Here is a 16,281-nt window from a genome sequence, read left to right on the forward strand (position 1 = left end):
TCTCTCTTCTAGATATATTGTTATATATATATTGTTAGATATTGTAATATAATTATTATTTCTATTCTTTAATGTTGAGCAGCGGACAAATTTCCCCCCGGGGATCGATAAAGTATTTCTGATTCTGATTCTGATAAAACAGACTAGACTATTTCACCTTGCTCTACCTATGAGCATGCATCTAGTATCAGGTTTGCTCCATTTGCTATATCCCCAGCACTCAAAATGCATGTAAGCCATCCCCACACAACCAAAAAGCAAATCTATGTCTAAAGCCATTATTGTCATATGTAAATCACACAAATCCTTTAGCCACTTTTTTCATGCAAACTGGTTTTCTCTTCGATACTAACCTTGCCACTGAGCACACTAAAGGTAAAAGTACCTTCTGTGTTCCTGCGCTATTTTTAGAAAAACAACAAAGGAGGAACATTTGTGAATTATTGCTGTTTTTGTTCACTGCTATGCATTTTAATTGCTGAGCAAAGAAAAAACAAATACAAAAGAAGGGTCCAGCAATACAGCTGAATTTACAAAAAAATCTCATTTATCCATCACTTCCTGTCATAGTTTGCTTACATGTTTGTCTTTACAAGTCATTTCGGATGAATTTACAGATGAATTCTTGCAGAATTTTCCAGCTGAAGAGGGGAAACTCAAGGAATGGTAGGTGAAAAGGTCTCCATGGCAGATACCATTCGGAGATGTCAGCCTTTTAGACTATGTCTCAGGGTTTAGAACTGTGACTGCCGACTGCCATATCTGAGGGAGTGGTATATGCCTGAGCTCGTAGAGACCTTTTTCAGGCTTTCTCGCTGCATGCTGGGATAGAACAGACACCACAATGAACACTCTTCATTTTGTCCCACTTAACCTAACACAACACTCTACGTTTTGCCAAAAATGTTTTTGGCTCGGCGAAATGGTGATGTGGAATATCAATTCCAGGCTAGTGAGGCAGTCAGGTTCAGCGAGGCAGGGAGGTGAATCACCACAGCACCTCCACAGGGAGCTCAAACTGGCTTAGCGCCAGTTCCATCTATTCCTGCTGATCCCTGGCCGGCTGACTGGCTAGCTGACTGTCTCTTTGACTCACTTGCTTACTTGCCTGGTGGCTCTGTTATGAAACTCGCTGTCTGATTTGCTTGTTGACTGATACACTCTCTAACAGACAGTCCTGCTGCCTGAGCCATGACTGGATTTTTGGCTGACTGACTGGTTAAATACAACTGGATGTCATTACCTTGCAGCTTGACTGTTCATCTGTTGGGGAGGGTAAATGTGATAACGCGGCTCTGGTGTGTAGTGCACAGGCTCCTAAATTACCATCCACCACATTTGAAAGGATCACACCAGCAGTTTTGTGTGTTTTAGCTGACATTACTGCAACCATTTTCTAAACCATATAGCCATAACTGACATTAGGATTCATGAGGATTAGGGCTCGCTGACTCTGTAAATATTTTAGCTTCTGTCAACACCTGGTTTCTACTTGTTGCCATGGGGAATTACAGTGGTGGAATGTAACTAAGTACCTTTACTCAAGTGCACATTTGTGGCACTGGTGCTTTAGTTCAGTATTTACTTTTCAAGTCAGTTTTTACTTACTTTTCACACCATTATTTAACAACTTTAGTTATTTACAAGTTAGATCTTTTCTTTGTGACGGTGCCTGTTAAATTAACCGAACACAGTGAGCAGAACATAAACTCTAAGACTCCCCTAAGACATTTTGAGGCAGGCAAATGTGTTTGAAAAGCCGAATTCAAAGCATATCCACATGATTCCAACCTAAGCTGTCTCAACCAATGGTTTGCTAGCAGCCAGTGAACCTCATCCAGTGCAGCATCACAATTGTTTAAAATAGTCTTAAAAAGACAAGAACATATGGATATAATAAACTAACAATATTTTTATTAAGAAATTAATTTATAATTTTCAGGCACTTTTATACCAAAACACAGCTGCTAGTGAGCCGCTAGACACTCCTGCTAAAATTCTGCCCCTCCTCATTGACCGGAGTTGTCCAAGCAACCTGTAACTTCTGCTCATACTTTGAACTTTGTGCTATACAGCTACACTGCTTCCATACTGTAACATAAACTCAATAATAATTTGAGAGCACAGTGGACACAAATTAGTGAAGTATGTACACAAATGAAAAAACAAACAAAGAAATAAATAAAGATGCCGGACACCAATGGTCCTTGTTAGCATAGACTACTTGGTTCATATTAGCTGGAACCATTAACACACAAAAAGGTTCCGTGTTTATTTGTAAAAGGGCTGAATTGTGCTAAAGCATTGGTATAAACCTACACTGTCTGCTCCAGTCTGGTGTACAACAACAGATTTCCCTCACAAAACACAGGTTGAAATCTGAAATCAGATAGAAATCATTCTTGGTAGGTCAGTTTCAAGCTCATTAGGTTAATTTTGGACACAGAGAAATTGTTGGTTATACTGTGTTACTCCGTAGCAGCACTGATGAAAACACGTGGTCTGCCACTGTTGCAGTTTCATTTGACTTGAAGACATTTAGCCACATCTTTTATGAGCGAGGCTTCAGACGTTTTTGGAAGTGGGCTTTTTCTCCACTGAGCGCTTGCGGACAGATTTACATGCTCCCAAAAGACTAAAGTGTGAGTTAGGGAGGACCCATTGGCAGTATCCACGTGAACCTGAAATGACACATTGACATTGCGTGCGACTGCTTGAGCAATATGAATGCAGCCATGAACGGCAGCCTTGCTGTTCCTAACCACCTACTGAAGAGATGACTCATTGCTGTTCTTTCCTGAGACATATACAGTCAAGGCAGTTTAAAAAATATATATGGTGGTTCTGTAACAACAAGGTCAATGATTTTTTTGTGTGGATGAATGCTTACGCAATCAAGCTGAGTCCATATTTGTTTTTCTTTCATGCGGGAACCAGGCTGGCCTCGGGGTTGGTGGGACAAGTCTGGCTTAGGGGACACTTTTCTTTCCTTTTTTTTTGCATTCAGCTCTGGTCACCTCTGAGCTTTGAGAGAACAACACTGCCAGGAACGATGGAGGCCGAGCTGTGATCTAACAACAGCTGACACACTGGTGGGGAGTAGCTGTGAACAAACTACTCTGCTGCTGTTGCTGCGGCTGCAGCCGCTCCACCAGCCACAGTCACATTCCCCCCATCTGGAAAGTGCCTCATTGTTTACAGATGCAGCAATGCGGAAAAGGAACATATCTGCACTCTCCCAGGTTTAATTTCATCTCAGCCCATTTACCTATTGTTGCTCATCTGCCTCCAACCTGAGCGCGGCAGTAATAGAACTGTGTCGCCCTCAGCCGTAACACCTTTCCGCCGCACAGAGAAGGTGGCTGAGGCTGCCCGAGCAGCCACAGAGAGGCATTTATCAGTGTCAGACACACCGCACAGAGGACTCACTGCAACACAGTTGTCAGCATAATTTGGCCGCCTCATAATCTCCGACTTTGCAGCCCCGGGGATTATTCAACTTTTTACCTCTATTCAGCGGCAAGTAATATCTTTCTGTGTTTTGCTTCAGGGTGCAGAGGGCTATCTTAGCCCAGAGCGGGGCCAGCTCTGTGTTTGAACTGTCTGACCAGGTAGAAAATGATTGGCATGTATAGATGAGGAGGAGCAGTGAAATGATATCATAGTTTGATGGTCAGTGAATTGAATATAATTATAATAAAGAGTTAATGAGAGAATATTCAAACTAATACACTTAAGGGGAAACATTGGGCTGCTACTTAAGGACCTATGCTGTTGTTATACAAGTTGAACGCCTTGAAGATACGAAACTGATTTCCTCTATCAGCTTGAGTGAAAAACATATGAGGAAAATGTGGACTATTCGAAGTGCACTGTGTACATGTTACATTAAAGGTCCAGTGTGAAACATTGAGGAGGATTTATTGTCAAAAATGGAGTAGAATATTCATAGGCATGTTTTTATTAATGTATAATCACCTGGCAATGAGAATTGTTGTGTTTGTGTTACCTTAGAATGAGCTGTTTTTATCTACAGAGGGAGCGGATCCTCTTCTGGCACAGTCTGCCATGTTGAACTGCCATGTTTCTACGGTAGCAAGGAGTGGACAAACCAAACACTGGCTGAAGATAGGTCCTTTTGCATTTTTTTGCAGGTTTCACAGCCAACATAGTTTCTCCTTGGAAAGGGACAGTGAAGCAAGGGAGTTGCAATCTGCAACTGAACCACTAAATGCCAGTAAATTCTATACACTGGCCCTTTAATCCTTTTCAGATTCTCCAAGTTTGTGAGAAAATGGTTGAGCGAGCCAAGTAAGTAAATACATATGTGTTGATCTGAGGTAATTACAGCCATTTACACTGATGTATTATTATGAAAGACCTGAATACAAATAATTCCTGGCAGGTGCATACGGGAACTGTTTTTGTCATTGATGCTATTTGCTGATCATGCCTACACCACTCTCTTATGTTATTATAATCATTATTAGTAATATTATTACTATTATACCCACCAAAAAAAGTAGCTAATCAGCAGTCTTATCTGACTTTGTTATTAACCCACAGAGCAATTCATTTAAATCACCATATTACCTCAGAAAGTCGTGTAAATGACCTCATCTTACACAATTGTTTCCAGCTAAATGTTTGATGTGATAAAGTGATATCTTTAACAGAGAATTGCTGTATTGTACAAATTGCTTGCTGTGAATTATCCATTACTTAAAAGAAGGGATTCCGTGAATAGGTGAATTGAATTTTGTTCACGTTTGTCAAAAAAAGTCCACGGGGGAATGTGGCTGACCTCGACAATAATGAAGGGGTTAAATCATCCTCCACTTGCTTGGTCTGCACGTTTTCCATTTCTTGGAAAGGCTGATGATGTTTGCACTCACCAAGACAACTCAATAGGTATTACACTGCACACACTCTTTGAAAGGATTTCAGCCTTACCGGCTTGATGAAGGACAAAGGAATCATTGATATTCTTTGCAGTCTGCTGAGTGTAATTACAGACTGTGCCTTAGATATTAGATATTATTATTAGACCATGATAGAGACATACTGCAGTAAATCTCATGAATTACATTTGCTCAAGTTCAATAAAAATAATAACTTAAAGCCAGTATGTGCAGCATGCTTATGTGATTATACTATCAGTCAGATTATTCTAATAGCATTTATTTTTGTGAGAAAAATTGCAATAATAATCTAAAAAAATCTATGTATGTATTGTTTTCAGCCACTTATTTTCAGAGTCCCTGGGTCATAGTTAAACTACTTGAGGGCACAAATGGACATTTTAAAATTCTAGCCAATAAATAAGCAATAATTAAAAGTCAGAGATATTGAAGCTGAATAACTGTGTAAAAGAAAAGAAAAGAAAAGAAAAAGGTCCTACTGATTTTGGCCATCCTGCTCAGGCAGGGAGCTCCAGAGCTGAGGAGCCTGCAGTAAGAAGACCCTCAGTAATAAGGTGAGTTTTATGAAGCACCAGAGGAGGCCTGCCTAAGGATCTCAGGAGCTGCTCATGAAAATTTCTAAAATGTAGCTGTGGGCCTGGCAATGTATTGCCTCAAACATTAACAGTAAAGTCTTAGAAACAATTTTAAAAACTCACGGGCAGCCAGCAAAGAGGCGCATGAAAGGGTGGAATGTGTTCTCATCTCCGAGAATTCATCAAGAGCTGAGCAACAACATTTTGGGTATGCTGGAGGCAGGCAATTGACTTGTAGCTGATCACTGAATAAAGGCAACAGCAACACTTCAAACAAGATGAAATAACACCACAGACTTATTCAATATCTGTGGTGACTGAAAAAGTCTTAATTTTGTCTATGATCCTCAGCTGGAGAAAACACTACTGCATCACCATAGCCACTTTGTTATCAATGGTTATTATTATTATTATTATTATGAGTAAGTAAGAGGAACAAACAGAACTCAATAGTGGGGTCTCAGATTTTGATTAATTGAACAGTGATATTCCAACATTCCTAAGGTCCAGTGTATAATTCTCCGACTGAGCTCTGGCAAGCATGTTTGCTAAATGTAACCTCCACAATTACGTGATTGCGGCTGACGCATGGACCTGGTGCATGCCTGTCATAATTTGCACTCTGTGGCTGCTTCTCTTTGTTATTGATTTGCCTGTGGGTCTATGGTACCCCTCATCTAATCTATTCCTCTTCCATCTCCTTCTAAAACACCCTGACCATCAGATAGTTGAAGTGTTTTTAAAGACCAAAAATAGGAAACAACTTATTTTTTGTAAAATGGCAACATGTGACGGGAGGAAATTAGCTATGAGACAGGACTTGAGTCCTGTGTTTCACTAATTTAATTGAAATTCCTGACCCTGTGACTGTATTTAAAAGTGTCTTTTCTTAAGTATTCATAACATTATTGACTGTTACATTTTGTGCATGATATATGCAGGTTTGCTGCATTACATAGCAGCTAAAACAGATGAGGACATAATCGTAGTTTTCCATTACATGATCTGCAAAACACAATTATATTCACATTTAACCCCCGACTAAGGATCATCACATCATAGATAGACAAAAGCCAACAGTTGCCTGTCTAGGTTTGCAGTATATAACAAATCCAAATTATTCAGCCTCTATGGTAGGTGTATAATGTATTCAACAAAATGTGGTACATATTATTACTGTTTTATACTGTCCCATGGATGGAATCATATGGATTATTTCCCAAGCAATGTATGGTGTACCCTAAGTGGACTCTCTGGAGTCTGTTTTTTTTAGACTGTGGATTTGGACAGCCCTTGGCACTTACTTAATGCACCCGTTAAGTCCAAGAGTCTGTGTGTGGGGACAACTTCGCATCATGGACATTTGGATTCAAGACACGTCACATGCTGCTTTTCCTACTTTCTCCTTTAACAGCAACCCTGCTGTGTGCTGCAGTAGATTTGTAGATTCGGAGTACCTTTTTATATTGGTGGCTATGGAACCAATATCTTTTCCTTATTGGCTTGAGCTCAAAATGTGCTAGTGGTGAGACACTTGTTACAGCTGCAGTAGATTCATCCACAGTGCCCACTACAGTGTCAGAGAGCAATGACAACTCCTGCAAGGACAGAAGCATGACTTTTAAAAGTATTAACGTGATAATTGTTACGGACGGCGTGAAAACAGGATTGTTGTGGGGACCATGCAGAGAGCTTAAAACAGTCTACACATCATCAGCATGAGAGAGCAAGGACGTGAAACCTCATAGTAGCTGTACCCTGGACCTGCATGCTGCTCAGATTGTATGCCTTGCAGCTGCACTCAAAGGTGTATCAGATTCACCTTTAATGTTTGTCGTGACCTTTTTAATGTGCAAACAGTCAGATGACAACCTCCAGTGATGTTACCTGAAAGCCAAAAGGAAAAGCAGCCTGTTCCCAGGACTGTATCCTGCCACCTTAAAACAAAAGATGATCTTGGCAGGAAGACTTTAATTCAATTCAATTCAATTTTATTTGTATAGCGCCAATTCCTAACAGAAGTTATCTCAGGACACTTTAGCATGGGACAGGAGGACTGGGCTATCAGCTTGGTAGAAAATGGTGCTTTCCTGCTACCTGGAGCAAGTTCTGACAATACATTTCTGATATGGTTGTTAATCAATACCAAAGAACCAGCCAGATTACTTGGCTAGCTTTACAGAATTCTGGCTCTCAAATCACATTTTTCTGCTTGCACTCTTGTTCAGCAAGACCTGAATTATGTCTTAATAACCCAGTGAGACCAGATACTCTTTTCAAATTACGTTAAGCTTGTTCAGAGCCACCAGATAGTAAAAGTTCCACTCTCATTGGATAGATCAGTGTGTGGATAACTTAAATGACACAGGTGCATCAGTCTCTATCAGTCTGCCTTGGTTAACTTTTGAGGGGGAAGGTCTGTTTTCTGTGAGTATGTTATCGGGTGTTCTAGGGTGAATCTCAACCAAACAGCCTTTTTCAACCAAAGTAGGTGACTCACAAATGCACATCAGGAAGGTTGCAGACCAGACTTTATGCTTGTAGTAAAAATTCTGGCTACATGAGTCTCTTTTGTGCCCTCATTATGTAACCCTCTCCCAGGGCCTTACCTGAGCCGGGGTTGTGTTTAGCTGTATTGGAGGATGTGTGAGAGGTGGAGGTGGAGGCCACCCTCTGGTCTGAACTCATGTTGTCCTGGCCAAGAGGTGAGCTGGACTTTCTTGGCTTCTTGTCTGTCAGGTGCAGCGGGGAGCTTTTCTTGGGAGGCGGCAGTGGTCGTCGTGGCCTGGCCGTGGCGTTGACCTTCAGCCAGGCTTGGGCTTTGTACTCCACAATTTCTCCGTAGTTGGCCCGGGTCACCCGGCACTCGTACAGTCCTTCGTCACTCTTGCTGACTCTGGAAATCTGCAGCTTGTGTGAGATGTCATTGCCCTGGACTTTCACCGTCTGTCAGAGGAATTCAAAGAGAGCACAGTGTCATAACAGTGGACGGTATAATGGAATACAAGAAGGTTTCATGACACATCATGCCACTGTACTTGACTGTTATACTGTAACATTTGGATGTGTACACATTCACGCAGTTGGACTCTGTTTACAGTGTTTTAATTACGGGTGAAATATATATTGTTAGGGGCCATTTATATAATGGACATTATCTGAGTCTATAGGGGAAGCCAATGTATGTAAATGTAGAGGTGGGGGGCAGCTCAATTGGCAGCAATAAAAACCAATACCATGCAGTCTTGTGGAGAAATGACCCAACTTCTCACTTTATTAGCTCAGTAAACCGTTTCCTAATGAGTTTATGTCTTGAATCTCTAGTTTCAGTCTTCTTCCATACAGCATGATGTTCATTTAGTAAATAGTACTTTTTTATACCGGCGGCACTGGACCCAGTATCTTTTGCTTACTGGCTTGAGAACAAAATTGCACTAGTGGTGTCTTGAGATGGATATAAATATAAAAGAGTACATGTACGTAATTTTATATAGCAATTTCAATGTACATTTATCTGGAAAGTCAACTGAGACACATGCATTAAGGAACTATTTCTCAAGAACAGAAAATATTCATGACTAAAAAAGCAATGATTAATGTTAATGTCCAGAAAAGAGCTTCCTTAGGCATTATTTATTACACGTTGTACAGTCAAAAGCTCACCCATTAGCACTTAGCCTCTAACTGTCACTAATTGAAAAGATGTTTTTAGCATCTTTAAAGCAGGTTGTTACATAATTTGGTCAGCCAAGTGTAGGTTAGCACATTACGTGGTAAAATATTTACAGTATGGCACAGAATTAGAATAAATGACTGGGGTGAACGTTTTTGCAGTGATAGAGGCTATGACACTGTGACTTCTGTGAATGTCAGTGCCTGAATTGGACCAAAAAAGGTGCCGGTAGCCTAATTCAACCCAGCCCTGACTAAAACATAACCCTAACCCTAATTCTTTTATCCATTTTACCAAGGACATTTTCAGCGCTTTTTTTCTCAGCGTTGCAGCTGAGCGATTCTGGAGAATGATAGTTGATTTTTGAGTCTTAATCCCTGGTCGTCAAATACTGATGCATTAGGTGGGTGGCTAAAAGATTTTCTGACCAATCACAAGCCAATCAGAGGCAGAGTAGGGGTGATCTTTGCAGAATACCAGTGGGAAAAATACATCCTAGACTCACACAATGAGAAGTAAAGGTACTTATGGACAAACATTAAATAACAAAGTCACGTGTTTCATGGATTAAGAATGTATAGTGTACTCGTTCTTTGACTGTACATTTTTGTGGCTATCCACTTTCCTGAAGATGATGGTAAAGAAATAAAAGGCAAGATAGAAAACCTGAAATCTGTGAGCGAGTCTGCAATCCACAACTCTGTATGTGTGCATTAATTTATGATAGAAGAAGTGGTCCATGGTGGCCTGTGCAGCTTTGACAGCCGTGCAGCAAACTCACATGCCCATCCATGTTAATTAGGACAGCTCAACAGGACATGATGGTCCAATATTTAGAGGTACTATCAAAGTTTTCTTCATTTTGATGGAAAAAAATAATATACTCTATGCCTGAATTATGTTCACTGGCAATGTTTTTTTTTCCACTCTACAGATATGTTTTGTTCTTCACAGAGGTCGCAGGAAGGTGGTTGGGGTAAACAGCAGGCTAACAAAGCACAGGACTTTGACACTGGAGACTGGTGCTTGCATCCTGAGGCCCACATGTTGTTAGGTTTAGACAACCAAAACAATTAGAGAAGGGTCCTGGTTTTGGTTTATTATTAAAACACACACGTCCTGGTTTGTGCTTCAAGTCACTGTAGACTTTAACCGTGTGCACATTTTTAGAATGAAGATTATGCCATTTTCCAGATTGATTTTGTGTTGTGTTGATAAACATAACATGACTATGACTGAGTATACAGTATTTGCTATTGCAAATTTGTAGTTCCTAGTTGTTTCTGACAGTAAATTAGGAACAATCTAAAGCACTGTAATGGCACACATGTCCTGGGCAATCTCATAAAGATCCCAACAACTTCCAAATTCAGTTACAAATAGACTATCTAGCAAACCTCAGCACTTTAGGTAATGAGCATACCTGGTAACCTGCCTGCAAAACATCTATGGTGAGTTTGAGTAGAACCTTTTTATTAATTCTGTGTATTTCAGATGGATTCATTGAAAACACTTTGCAAACACAACTGAACAAACAGAAGACATCCTTTTTAGTTTGGTTCTGCTGTGTTCTGAAAAAATAATTATGGTTTAATGCAACCTGGGTCTTCAAGTTTTGCCCATTATTCTAGTTGGTAATGATACTGCACCAGGTTAATGAGTAAAATCCAGGAATGCATCTACACCGCTAAAAGGAATTCAGACAGGACAAGAAGCACAGGTTCCTAGATGTATGCTATTTCTTTAGTAAGTGCAACTGTACAATTAGCTATGGTTTCACTCAGGTTTAGAGTAGTGTTGTGAGACTGGTGAAGTGTTGTAATGTGCGTGCAATGCACATGTGTATGCTGGTATATCATTCTTTATTTTAAAATGTATTTCAAAATTGTAATCCTGTTAATAATCCCAATTTGTATATGTAGCCTGCGTATATCTGCAATGATGATTGCTGGGTAATATGTATGTATCTTGATGTTGTCTATCGTCAAGTCTCTATTTTATCATGTGACGAGACAATACGATATATAGTAGATAGGGCCCACCAAAATAGCCTGCACTGGGGCCCGTCATGACTAACATCGCTGATCTGAGGACTCCTGTGGGTTGATTCGGAGGGAGGCTGTGTGGTGCTCTGGGCACAGAAAGCACATACAGAGTGGCAGGAGAAAAGGGGCGGAACAGTTGCTGGAGCATGAGCGCAGGAAGGGAACCACTCTGACAGTAATAATACACTGCCACTGATTTCACTGATTAGCTCCTTTCTCTGGTTGAAGGTGTATTATTCGGGGGAAATCAGCTGCTGTTGTGGTTGCTCGGGATGAAATGCCGCCAGCTTGGGTCACGACGCTACGAGGAGCGCTGGGCAAGGGAGAGCCACATGAGGCGTTCTTCAACTTACACTTATTTTTGTCCCTTCGTCATCAGGATCAGGCTCTGGTATCATCTCCATCTGGGAACACAGAAAGCGACAGGAAGAGAAAGAGAGCATTAGCAACGTGATAGCAGCCTGCTGGGTAGAGTGTAGCTCTCAAAGAGTCACTCTGAGGACACATTCAAAGATGTAGTTTTAGTCTCAGACTCCCTAAAACCAGCTATAAAATTACTGCAACAACTTTAAAAAAAAAGAGCATCATCTATCTGCTGATGGCTATAAATCTTTCATTCCAACATCAACACACAGTTTACAGGCTGAGTGACTGCATCGCTACTGTTCTGTCTTTAAAAATAAATGCACAAAGATGTCACTTTTGTGACTGTTTTTGATTTATTTTTAGATTCTTTGAGTGGTTCTGTGGAGAAATTAAAGACAGCTTCCAGACGCTGCAACGAATCAAGGGGATGGAACCGGTTCAGACCAGGATGCTGTGTGACAAAGTAACAGCTTCCTGAGACAAATTGTGCCTCAAAACCTCCATCAGTCCCCGCAGTAAAGGTAATATTACCCATGAAAACTTATGACAAATAATAAATGTCAGAAGGCCTAGAATAGCTTTTCACAAAAAAAAAAAAAAAACTGAATAGCAGCACAGCTCTGGGGCTCAAGAAATGTCCCCTTGTTTGAGCCACGGTGGCATAATTCTAGCATGGTGGCAAGCACTAAGCCCACAGCCTACACCATGGACTGGGCATTGATTTTAGAGGCTATAATTTATTTATCCCACATCGGATGCCAAATGGATGTGTGCCCAGGAAAAAAACAAAGTCTGCTGACTACAAAGCTGAAGAGGAGCAAGAGCGGTGCAGCAGAAAAGGCTTGAGAGGAGGAGAAGGAGGGAAGTTTCTCTAGAGGACATGGAAGCTATCGGCTCTGCAGCCCGACACACAAAAAAAAAGGAAGTGCAGGAGAGGGATAAGATGGCTACTTATGAGCATTTGCAGCAGCGGAGCGTTCCTTCAAGTGCTGTAATTACCTCGGAGGAGCTGGGCGCTTTCTCTCTAGAGGATGTTCGGCAGACAGGTGATTAATGAGCAGAATTAGGAGCCATAGCTTTTCTCCGTCTGCATGTATGCATGACTCTTACATCTTGACTTCACAGATGGACCTGGCATCCTCTATTGTATCAAGGAGACGTCTTTAACGGGGAGACAGGATTAATTGTCCCTGGTTCTCTTGGCGTTGGGCTGTTTCAAGTCATCAATTTCGGCCTTCTCTTTTACAAACTTCTCAGTGGTTATATGGGCTGGGTGTGCAGTCTATATATGTCACCTGAGGAGGATAAAGTAAAGTTCCACTGGAGGACAGATGCTCTACTCTGGCCTACACGCAGTGGCTGCTACGTTCAGGAAAACACGGTCACAGCGACAGATAAGACAAACGGAACTGTTTAATTGCTTCTCAGATGTTTCATTATGGAAAATCCTATGGGGCTATTAAAATTACTTCTCATCACAACACAGCTGAATTGTTTTCCAGAGTCTGATCGATTAGTACAATTTTTGCAAAATAAAATAAATTGTTTTAATTCCTATGTTTTAATTAAAATCCCAGACAGACTTTTCTCAAAGCAGCAACACAAGCATGCGGCCACTGCTGCATTGATTGGTTGGTTGGTTAGGAATAGTGAGTGGCTGACCACCATAAACTTTATGGAACTTTCTGTTAAAGTGGAATTACACATCAAGATCAGTCTACTGGTCATACTCAGAATAGTACTCAGAGGGCCCAATCCAGGAGGAACTGCAATAGTAATGTCTTATAGTTTTTATTGGTCCCAATACCATCCATCATATATTAAAAATATACCATCAAGGATTTCACTAACAAAGACCACGCTAACGGCTGTATGGAATAGAAGGGTTTATTAGACATTATGAACAAATGTGGAATACTGTGGGAGGGAAAGGGTCGAGGGATGGAGGGGATGAAAGGATGAAGGGATGAAGGGGTAAGGGACGAGGGACGAGAGGAAGGGGTCAAGGGTCGAGGGATGAGGGGGTATGGGAAGGACGGGTTAGGGTTGATAGGAAGGAAGGAAAACGGGTTTGGTAGGTGGAGGATGGAGAAGTTCGGCGAGACGGTCGGAGGGTGCTGAGACGCTGAGTGGGGAAGGGTCTTTTTATCTCTTCGAGAGCCCCAGTGGTTCCTGTATTTGGATAAGAGAGAGAAATAAAAGGGTTTGGGGGAAGTATGTTTTGAGCGGAAATGAGATGAGTTTAGGGCGTGGTCTTTGTTCCCGAACCTAGTTATAAAACTTCAAAGGTCAAAAGCACATTTTGTTAATATTAAGGTGTTAATATCGGAAGGTCTATGTACACCTATCCTGTTTGGGGTCAGTTTTTCCAATAAAAAATCTTTTCAGAGGATATTCTAATGTCTTATACCTGTATTTGGGGTATAACTACACTAACACCTCAAAAACTGGGTATAAATTGTAATTGTAAGGGGTACCCTCAAATGATTATAAATAATTTCAAAATCTACTCAACATTAACCAAAAGCAGCCCACCGGGAGATGAAATATGGCCAATTCCAGTTTAAATACCCATGTTGTACTTTGAAAATGTCAGAAATGGATTCAGCATCGTCAATAACCCTAAAAAACACCCCTGTATTAATTAAATCAGCAAAGCAGTTGATCAAATATGTTATGAAGGCCCCAAATTTCGACCCCTGAATTTACCTTGATCCACTACACATATAATGGTAGATTATAATTGTTATTTGTATGTCTCTAGGCATAACATAACACCTTGACCTTACTACTGCAACTTTCCCTGGGCAAAACCACAGATTGACAGGACTATTGAGTGAGTTTCGAGTTTGACCATGAGGTTTAGCAGGCAGTATGGCTCCAACAAAAAGACATAAGTGAATGTGGAATGTTTTTGGTGCTTAACCCTGAGGAAAATAATTGACTAAAAACAAATTCATATTTTGTTAAAGGTCTGCTGTAACAAATGCTTTAACGGTGTGGAAACATGTTCCTACTCCACTTTATCTTTTTCATTGCAAACTCTTGATGCTAACAGAGAAGGAGCACCAACCTTGAAACTGCCAGTCCAAGCCTCTCTAGTTTCTTCATGGTTTGTCTGTATTTGCGCACACATTAAAAATCTTTTTACTTACACACTTACAGCTCCCCTCATTACTTCTTTGTGCCATAGTGTAAATGTAGGTCCTATGGTTGAATGCAACTCACTCATTGATATTGCTGCTTAGTTTGCACGTTATTATAAACACATGACCTCAATGAACTAGCTTCACTGTCATCTGGGCTTTATGCAGGGTTTTATCTACTTGATTGTTGCGGTTTGGTATCTTGGTGAGGAGGAGAGAACCTAAAGGATGTGGCTATGCCAATTCACCGGCATTCCCGGCTTACTGCAAGCTCGTGCCAAGAATGAGTGAGTAATCTAAAGAAATATTCATGTGTTGGCATGGAGATTTAAGGGGTGCCAGAAATATATGTCTTAGTCTAAAATGTGGCCATAACAGATAATTCAGGCATATGTGTTCATTTATATTTTGAACACGTTCGTTTTTGGGTGGCAGGAGGGTTCCACCCCTGGTCTCACAAGATCGGCCAGTAGTCTGTTCAGAGCTGGTCGATACGCAGTTCACACAGTCCCACGAAAAATTGCAGATCAATTAAAACTTCTCTGTCCACTAATAACTCCCTCAGGACCACCTCCATGAGACAAAACACCGGGTAACCAGGGCAACAACTGTGCGCGACATCGTTTTTTAAGAGTCTGGCCAAAGTGTCCCCAAGGAGAGGTATGGCTGGCAAATAAAGAAAAATGCCAAATGAAAAAAACTAGATTGCATTTTTAATTCCATTTCAGTCTCAGTTATGCAGTATGGGAGTATTTAACTTCAGATGGTTATTGTGCAGTAGGATCTTCAAAATGTCAGAAACATTAATGTATAATAATGTACATTTATCCAGACAACAATGAGTTTCCTCTGAGGAAAGCTTTCTCCAGGATTTCCAAACTGTCGTCACATCAGGTAGAAGGTTGTGTTTAAGGCCATGAGAGTAATGAATGTGACCAGCCATGATTGTCAAAGCCTCTAACATGGCAACTGTTAAAGTATGATAATCTATTCCTTCTGATCCCACCATGTATCCAGGTGTGGCAAGCCTGTCCACAAAAATACCCATGCCCCAGACCCACTGAGCAGGACCCGCTTGACTGCGATCTGTGCCGAGCTGCAAGGTTTCTGAAAATGAGTCATATGAATCTGTGAGATCAGACAGTCAGTGTACTTTGCGGCCAATAGGTTTTCATTTTGAAATGAGAAAGCCCCATACCAACAGACTGCGATGCACTGTGTGTTCTGACACCTTTCTGTAAGAACCAGCATTAATTTTTTCAGCAGTCTGAGCTACAGTAGCTCGTCTGTTGGATCAGACAGCAGAGGCCAGCCTTCACTCCCCACGTGCATCAGTGAGCCTTGGCAATCCAGGACCCTGTCTCTGGTTCACCGCTTTTCCTTCCTTGGACCACTTTTGATAGGTACTGACCTCTGAAGACCGGGAACACCCCACAAGAGCTGCAGGTTTGGAGATGTTCTGACCCAGTCGTCTAGCCATCACAATGTGGCTCTTGTCAAAGTCGCTTTAATCCTCACGCTGCCCATTTTTCCTGCTTCTAACACATCAACATT

At 41.1% G+C, this 16,281-nt stretch overlaps 1 protein-coding gene across 1 annotated transcript in view; it reads right to left on the reverse strand.

The window, feature by feature from the left end:
- Window positions 1-16,281, reverse strand: part of vstm2a (V-set and transmembrane domain containing 2A) — an 82,585-nt gene that overhangs the window by 12,045 nt on the left and 54,259 nt on the right. Inside the window, exons 3-4 of the mRNA XM_051410286.1 lie at window positions 11,569-11,619; window positions 8,107-8,443 (exon numbers count right to left, since the gene is read on the reverse strand). Coding sequence (XP_051266246.1) covers window positions 8,107-8,443; window positions 11,569-11,619 — 388 coding nt within the window. The remainder of the gene's footprint in view (window positions 1-8,106; window positions 8,444-11,568; window positions 11,620-16,281) is intronic.

Source organism: Dicentrarchus labrax, unplaced genomic scaffold (genome assembly GCF_905237075.1).
Source record: "Dicentrarchus labrax unplaced genomic scaffold, dlabrax2021, whole genome shotgun sequence".
Lineage (NCBI taxonomy): Eukaryota > Metazoa > Chordata > Actinopteri > Moronidae > Dicentrarchus > Dicentrarchus labrax.